General features: G+C 33.6%; 1 protein-coding gene across 2 annotated transcripts; it reads right to left on the reverse strand.

The window, feature by feature from the left end:
* Positions 1-384: 384 nt before the first annotated feature.
* LOC131068047 (cyclin-U1-1) lies at positions 385-7367 on the reverse strand. Of its 2 annotated transcripts, XR_009111901.2 has the most exons (3): positions 6719-7367; positions 3488-3893; positions 385-911 (listed from the first exon to the last, which is right to left on the reverse strand). XR_009111901.2 is itself a non-coding variant. In XM_058003254.2 (2 exons), the coding sequence occupies exons 1-2, from the start codon at positions 7138-7140 to the stop codon at positions 3566-3568; spliced, it is 750 nt and encodes a 249-aa protein (XP_057859237.1). In that variant the 5' UTR covers positions 7141-7367; the 3' UTR covers positions 3099-3565. The 2 variants fall into 2 exon arrangements, 1 of the variants encoding a protein (XP_057859237.1); XM_058003254.2 differs by lacking the exon at positions 385-911 and having other exon boundaries at positions 3099-3893.
* Between the last annotated feature and the right edge of the window lie 1913 nt (positions 7368-9280).

Here is a 9280-nt window from a genome sequence, read left to right on the forward strand (position 1 = left end):
TACCCTGCCTATGATTATTTGTATTGCCTCTTTTGATAGCCATTGCTCCTATTCAAATGCCATTTTGTTCTCCATTTAAAACCTAACCAACCAATTGCACACCAATAACCATGCCTTCCACACACTTGTTCTCATAACTCCACCCACTTCACTTCTTTCCCATAAAAAAAATCACATAATCTAATTGTATGTGAATTACCCAGGCCAATTAACAGTCCTCAACTCTAAAACCAACTACTGTCACCAAATCATTGGCACGAACTAGACACAATACATCTTGTAATATTTAAAATGAAAACAAAAATAGGTTTTATTTCCATTTTCCAGCTTCTCTAAAACATATGGCATCTACAAGTAAAATACATATATAAAGGAAATCAGTAATGTGTGTTTTAAAGAATATTTTTCTAAAATTATATATTTTTAAATGCTATAAATTTGCCAAGCTATTGCTTAGTCCCAAGAATTTAAATTTTTTGGGTCAAACAAGTTTATTCCCGAGTTTGAGTTTTTAAACCATGCTTATGACTAAAGCCTAGACCATCACTGTGTCACTGGATAGAAGACGGTATGTATAGTAAATCATAGGGTTCACTGAGACTAAACCTGTCCGCTCTTTTAAAAAAGGATGTGCTTGTCTCAATACTGAACAAAACATGCTATTAATTATTTTCTTGATCTTGGAGGGCAGATAAATACTTGCAAGGTATAAAGACTACGGTCACTCCAACCATTTGCCAAGAAAAGCTCAAAAAATAAAACGACTAGGTAAAATTAACACATATTCATCATATTGGGAAGAATCATAAGTTACATCTTAAGTTTAAAATGCCCTCCATACTCCAATCAAATTGCCATTGCTTTTTTGCACTCAACTTCTAGGAGATGAGGGAGCTGGACCTGTATTTCACCTGTTCATGATAGCAACAGTTGTTGAGAGCTCCATCATAAAAATATTTGGGCATCTGGTTTAAAGATAACTTCAAATACATATTACAATGTGCATGTCTACACTCCAGAAATGAAGCCAGCTATAATTGCCATATCTTACAGGAGATTTCCATTTGTTATTAACACAATTACAAAACGTAGGCAGTTTCTCATTCAATGACACAGTATAGTAAGATGTTTTGTTGCATCCATTCATCGATCAACCCTATGCTTATAGGCTGTGGCTAAAGTACAACATAATTTGAGCAAGGGCCAGTGAATTTTTAGGGCACAAAAACAAAATTGATTTGCAAGATTATATAATGTAGCAAATTAAGATAACTGGAATTAACATAGATCATATCACTTCTGAAGACTCGGAGCTGTAAAGGGAGCACCATTCAAGGAAATAACAATATGCATTAAAGTCCCTAGTCCATTAATGTACAAAACCTAGGCAATGTTATTCTCAAAGAAGTTTAGTAACTCTTTTAACCACTAAGAGAGCCTGGAAATGAGAGTTTAAGTTTTGGGTTTTTAGATGATCCAGACACCCAACAATGTGCCTCCTGCTGACATCTATGAACAATAAGTGAAGCCATTTCTTAAGGAAATAAGGGTAGCTAAATCAATAATCAACCATTTTTTATTTATTTTTCTCAAAAGCATTCCCCATATGAATATTTAGGTTCACCTTGAAATCTACAAAACAATATCATTTGTCACTGACATAAATTTCCTCAGACACATGCTTAGGCAAATTCTAATAAAACATGCTAAGATAAAAGACTGATTTACTAACAAGTAATAACTTGATTTACACTTGCTGAAGTAAAAACACGTCCCAGAATTAATAATAAATTTTGGCACCACTTGGAAGAATTGTATCTTAGATACCTAATACGGCGTTAAGTTACAGAATAACTTCAACTTACTTGTTTAGCTAGGACAATTAAGTCTAAAAGTGTAACATCTAGACAAACTACTTCAATTACAATGGAACGCATTTAAATATTGGATGATAATGGAATGAAAGCATGTAGAACATGCTGAACTTTGTTATTGCCCAAAAAAGACCATTAAAAGTAAGGAGAGTTTCTCCTAACTATGCTTTTCTAACAAACGATTGCTTATATATTTATAAACAGACAAAGACCCAAACACCAATCTCAAAACCTTTCTTAGAAGCTGACCAATGTGAATCTTCATATGATTCTGGAAATCAGGTAAATACTCTCCATAGATCTGAAAAACACCATAGCTATTTTCAACAATTCATCCTTGGAATAGCATAGAAGGCATTTCCTTCACCCAATCAGACAACTATAGAAGTCATCTATATAGACTCTAGAGCTTCAAAATGCCTCATTTCAAGAGAAATGAAAGCGAGTGATGTAGAAATAATGTCTGCTAATACCACTTTACTTTGGTTTCGTCACCAACAGTATTCAAGTAATCCTCTAAAATATCATTGATTTTTGAGTGACAAGTAATCTTGTTGTACACCTTTTCTTCAACCAAATCCTAATCAAAATAGATTCATGAACTTGAGGCATTAAAAATTAAACAGCCACGCCATTTAAAAATCCTTTTAGAAGGATAAGATATCTCGCTGCATTAGGCACCCTTAGAATAACATCAACATGCTTTAATGGAATATCAACAATCAGGAAAATGCAATCTACATAGGTGAATGTTTGAAACCATCCAGAAGTCAATTGATATGTTTTCTCTTTTTAGAGCACAAAATGGAAGAGCTTAAAACAGTTCATCAGTTTTAATCCTTTCTTGATTGCTCCTTAAAGTCAATATATTCACGTGCCTAAACAAATTTCCTGAATTCCTCTTCCATCCACAACCAAATCCTAAATAAAATACAAGAATACAATATGATTTGTGCCAGCCCAGCATCCTAAACTATTAAAAAAATGCTTTTATTTCACATGGATCAAAATATAGCATATACTAGCAGTCAGAACTTCATCCGATTGCCACACATTTGAAGTATCACTCAATGAACATACATTTAGTCTAATGGGTTTGTAAAAACTTTTAAGCTCGTTCAATTGCCACTGAACTTAAAAAAGAGTCGTGAAGAAAATAAACATTTTAGCATATTGGGGTGTGGTTAAAAACAAAGTCCATTCTATTGTGACTACATTGAAAGATTCAAAGGAATGAACAACATAACATTTATCTACTCACAACAAGATAGAACTAAAGTTAAGCACAATATGGCTGAAATTTCTGAACCCTATAGGGCTCTGAAAGGAGCAACTTACTCAACCTTCTAAATGACCATCAATATCAGCAATGCCAATTTTCTCTGTTGTTGTAGGAATTAACTTGCAGGATTGATGCAGCAATCTTGAAGGCTAAATATGATGGAAAAGCAAACAATAAATCCGAAATTTCTCACTTCTATGTTTTTAGTTTAACTCCCCTAATTATGAAAATAAAATCAATATATTTACACTACCTTGAATTATCTTACAATCAAACATTGGGTACAAGGTCCCCAGAAACCTTAACAGGTTAAAGGTAAGTCAGCATGTACCTGGTTGCAAAGAATTATATACAAAACTGCTTACAGTTTGCTTGGTCTTTATCCAATCATATGAACAGCCTTTGTCATTTACCGGCTGGGAGGTTCAGGATGGTCTCTTACCACCATTGTCGTCACAGAAGGACGAGGAGAATGAACAACTTGTTGAACCTTGGACTCATCATGTTTTACAGATTCAGTATCTGATGAAACCCCAGTAATTGGCCTGAAAACGCCTGGACTCCTCTCTATTCTCTGTCCATTAGTTTCCTTCTCCAAGTGCAAACAATAGCTTTCAAAAATTTTCCCAGTGACCTTCAACCGGAAGTCCAGACGGAAGAGAAGGTCCAGCTCCAAACGGTTGAGTTCCGTGTTGCTTACGCCGCCTACTCTAGCATAGAATGCATTATTATAATGCCTGAAATAAAAGAAATCGGTGATACTTAAGCAAACTCTTAAACATTTCCTCAGTAAATACTAAAAACAATTGTGTAGAAAACATGATAACCATTCACATACTTAGTGAATTAACATTCAAAAAATTTTGGGTTGAATTTTCCTAAGTCATTGCTGGTGGTGACTATTTGATTATAAAAATTTATTTTATATTCAAATTTTCTAAAAGTCATCCACACCACAACAACTCAGTAAATCTTCACAAGAAACAGAACCGCAGAAGATATCAATACAAAAACAAATCAGTCAAATCAAGCTAATTATTTTGTAATTTTGTTCTGCCATAACAATTCTGTAGAATCAAATCTAACTATTACTATATTTCCTTTAAAAAGTAATTTAGAGCAAAATGTAATACGCATAAATAAACCTTCAACTATACCATGGCAAGTGGATATATCTTATGCTAAAAATTTCTTACTTAACATGGATTCTTACAGCATGTTCCCAGGCAGCTGATTAGCTTATTTTTGCTAGCAGCAGCTGCTCAACTTTTTTAGGAAATATCTGTGGAGCTGGTGGCCCCATGAGTATTTATTTTTCTGCTTATTTTTAAGAGAAATCTTAAAATTGGTATTAATAATATTAGTAATAATTTGTGCACAAGAAAAAATAAAGATAAAATGTTAAAAAAAAAAGAAGGAAACAAATTTGTGGAGCCACCTGACATTTTTGGCAATATGCAGTTGCTGCTTATTTCCAGCCCCCCCTATTTTCCCATAGCTTATTTTCAATTCCTAAATAATAGCTGCTCCACTTAAATAGCAAAAGATTCTAAATTATCCTTTACCAGCAATTTTAAATTTGCATGGGAACAGTCCAACTGCTTGAAATTAAGCAGAAAATGGAGTTAAGCAGCCGCATGGGAACATGATGTTATTCCTAAACTTTGGACAAAAATTAAGCACAAAACTTCTACCACATGTCACTAAAGTAAATTTTATGCTTCCTCTATCCACATCAAACAGTTAAAGAATCATCAATTGAAATGGCCCTAATTTACTTCAGACCTTACATTACAATGAAATTAAAACTGGAATTATGAAAAAATGCCCTTTAAAAAGAAAAAAGAAAAATAGCTACAATTTAAATTTATTAGTCTTCAAACATCTTTATCAACAACTATCAACAGTACTTGACATTTTAGTTAAACCTTCTAAATAAAACTGTGTATTGAGAGAACTTAAAATTTCTCAAAAACTTCCTGACCGAAACTTCAAACGTGCTTGACCTAATATATTATTTTTTCCTAGTCAATCATCTGTATACATTTTCAGCCATTAAAAAGGTCCATATACATAGGTGCAAAATATTCCTAACTTTGAATACGACAAAACAATTTGAATTTGAAAAACTAAAGCCCTAAAAATCTGGACATTAACAACCTTATGAAATGTAATATGTTCTTTTGAGCCGCAAAATGGAAAAGAAGTCAGTCACAAGTTAAGTTTGTTAAGGTATTTCTAAGCCTTCAATTTGTCACACATTCAACTGGATAAATCTTAGGCTAAATTTTTCTATTGATTCTCCATATCAATTAAAATCAGCACTAATCGGCTAAAATTGTCCTAATATGCCTTAACAATAAGATTATGCTTTAACTGCACTATCCATAAAACTGCCATAACACATTCCTAATTTTTAGTCTGAGATGCCCATTTAGTAGCACTAAGATAGATATAACTAGATCATGCACAACCATAACAACTATATGAATGCATTATGTTTTCAGAGTCCATAAGATTTCTTTATATTTTAAGAAGCTATTAAAATAAAAAACCATATGAATTTTGAGCTATAATTTTCTAGACTTTCTCAGCAACAAAACATTTCTACTACGGACTATTCAATACAATTAATGTATTATGTATACTTCAATCTTTTGTAAACTACTGTCTACAAAGAGGAAAAAAAAAACATTTTCTGGAATATCGAATTTGTTTCAACTTCCCCACATGACAATCTAGTTGGATACACTTGACATGTAGAAATTTTTAGGCATAAACAAAGTAAGTACCTTCAATATTTCCAACTTTTACTCCCAAGCAACCGAATTTTAAATACTGAAAAGTCTTTAAAAATCAGATTTAAATATTTATAAAACCCATTAACATCAAAAGATTTATTAAACCCTCAGCCAAGTTTGCCTTAATTTAGGGCACCAATAAGATTATACTAATAATCCATAGCATTTACAAGAGAATGAAATTACACCTGAAACTTTCAGGTAAATAATTCCAAAAAATAAAAAATATACTAAAATTCATTTCACTTTCCCCAACACTTCCCAGTGAAGTTCCCACCCACGTAAAGTTTCTTTAATTTTTCTCAAAAAAAAAACAGATTTTCCTGGAAAAGAAAAACAAGCGAGCAAAATTTCATTCAAATTACCCCCACTGCTCAAAGCTTTCTTTTTTAGAAAAAAATTACAGCAACGAAGTTTAAACTTAAAAAGTTCCCCCGCTGCCAAAAGTTTTCATTTTTTTCCCTTTTTCTTAGCTACGATTACTAAAACTTATGACAGTATTTACAATATAATAAGTTTGCCCTACTTACGAAGGCCAACGCAATATAACCAAATTCAAGCTCAATTTTTCAGAAAACAATCACATAAAGAAGAAAACATTTGTAACTCCATAACACTTTTCCCCCTGTTCTAAAGTTTTCCTTATTTACAAAACCTTCCATACAAAGGATCACAAACTTAAACTAATAAAAACGTTGCGCGGCCAAAACTTTTCCTAAATAATTTTGCTAAAAAAAAACTGAAAATAAGTGTAAACTTACGCATCGTCGAGCATTTTGGCAGCGATCATAACGCTGGTAAGGAGCAGGCGGTGAACATTTAGAGAAGTGACTGGAAAATCCGGTTGTCTGTGAACGAGGCGGTCAATGTAAATATATCCTACAACGAAGCAGGAGGGGCTACAATTGGTATACTTGAAGATGCGTTCGAGGTACTTGGGAACAGTGATAGAGGGAGCGCGGACGCCGTGGAAGACAGTGAGATTCTTGTCTGCGTATGCGGGAGGGACGTACTGGTCGTTCCTTGAGACTAGCCTCTGTAAGACACACGAAAGGACAGACAAAATGCGCGGCTGTTGAGTTTCTTCCGGCGGAGTGGTCTCGTCTAGCTGCTCCTCTTCCCTCTCCCTCTCCCTCTCCTCCTCCGCCCGCTCCCTGCACACGACGACGGCGCCCGAGTGCATCAAGCCCACAGATCTTTATCCGCAAAACAGGTTGTCTGCCATATATTTATTACTCCGCACGGCTAGAGAGTTGATCGCGCAATCGCGGTCAACTCGGGAAGAATTTAATCTCGCATTTTTCTTCTTGTCCTCCTCTGGATTCGATCTTGTGACCGCCGCTAGGGTTTGCCAGAGCCCGGGTTAGGGTTTGGTAGAGCTAGGGTTTGGTAGTGAGGAAATACGGATCTGCGGCAACTTTCCCAACAAGATAAGGTGGTGCGAGGTTGACGTGGAAGAGATATGTCGACGTGTCGAGCTACTGTAGAAAAAGTGGATTTTTTTTAGCAGAGTTTTGCTGACGTATAAGCAGATTTTGACAGGTGGCCTAAAGATGAGTTTGCCAGAAAGGTCTTCCACTTTATTCAAACCAAGATTTTCTTTCTCCAAGCTTTAAGATTACGAATGTCTTTTTGTGTTCACATTTAATTAGTCGATTTATGATGTAGACAGAGAAATAGAGTTTTAATAATGTTTAGCAGATTAGAATAGATTATAGAGATTTTGGAGTACAAAAGTTAAGGATGTCATAGAAAAAGAGGTTAGTAGTAAAATTATATAGTGAAAATTTTCTCTTATTTTTCTATTTTTTATAAGTTTGTCTTAATAATAGATTTTTTTTTTTTTGTTATTAGGGGAAGAGCATCATTCATTATAGTTTCAATAATCATTCATTTTTTTGTGCACCCAACCTTTCAATTATTAATTTTTTTAAAAATCAAAAAATAATAACTAAAAGCGCATTAATAAATTTCACATGTGTGCATAGTTTGCTCAGTTTATAGCTTTTTAGATCATAATTGATCCATTTGTACACAACTATTGGGGCATTTATGCACGACTACTAGGCCATTTGTGCATAAGTATTGGCAATTTTAAATGCATGGTTACCCCATGTCCCCATGGAGCTGCTTAAACACAATTTTTGATTAAATTTAAGCAATTGGAGTGTTCCCATGTAAAATTGTAATTAGGAGAAAAGGATACATTAGAATCTTTTCTTATTTTAGTGGAGTAGTTGATGCTTAAAAATTAAAATTAAGCTTTGATAAAAATGAGGGGTTGGAAATAAGCAGCAACTACTTATTGAGAAAAATGACACATGGCTTCACCATGTTTTTCTCTCCTTTTTATTGGCCTTCAATTTTACCTCCAAAATTTATTTGCAAGAAATATTATTAAGAATTCATTTAAAAAGATTGCTAAAAAATTATCAGAGTACCCATGGGGCCACCAGCTCCACAGATTGCTACTCAAAAAGTTGAGTAGTCGCTACTATCCAAAATAAGCTAAGTAGTTGCATGGGGAGTTGCCCTTATTGAGGCATCTTTTAGTAGGTATCAGGTGACACTTTAAAATGTGTACTTTTAGACCCTTGCACGCATAATGGATCCCACGACATGTGTCGTTATTACCCAAAAGCCAAAACAATAGTTATAACCAGTTAAGTTGCATACAAGATAAGTAAAAAAATCATTGAAGTCTAATGTATTGTTTAGGATCTAAGGATGCACAAAGTTAGCTACAACAACTACTAGTATGCTTCCTCTATATATAGTGTCATTTTATTTAGTCATACATGGAGCATTTAATGATAAAAGGTCATTTCTTTTCTATTTGGTTCAAATTTAGAAAAAAAGGTGAATCTGCTTTTCTTAACTTTCTTTTGGAAACTTCTAAATGCTAATCTCACATCTAAGTTGATGTGAATCAATTTTTAGTTCGGTTATAAGCATCTTCATTTTTCATTTGATTTTTGTTCCAATTTGATTTTTGGTCATTTCCATGAGTGGGATTACTTATTGAACTTAGTCATATATTCTTGTTTTTCCCCTCGCAATTTACTTTGTCTATGTGTTGATTTTGGTTTTTTTTCACATATTTTTTATATCATGACTAGTGGTCAAGTAGTCTTGTAGTCTTGAAGTCTTGTATGTTGATACTCCACTTATTCATCTGTTATTTATTTTGTTTAATCCATATATATTTTGTTATTTTCAATGTCTCTCTCATTATTACCTTTGGGTGTCTATATTTGTCCATGTTCTTTATTTTCTTTATATAGCGTAGAAGACGAAACATGGTTGTTGCTTCTATTAGAAAA

Source organism: Cryptomeria japonica, chromosome 6 (assembly GCF_030272615.1).
Source record: "Cryptomeria japonica chromosome 6, Sugi_1.0, whole genome shotgun sequence".
Classification (NCBI taxonomy): Eukaryota; Viridiplantae; Streptophyta; class Pinopsida; order Cupressales; family Cupressaceae; genus Cryptomeria; species Cryptomeria japonica.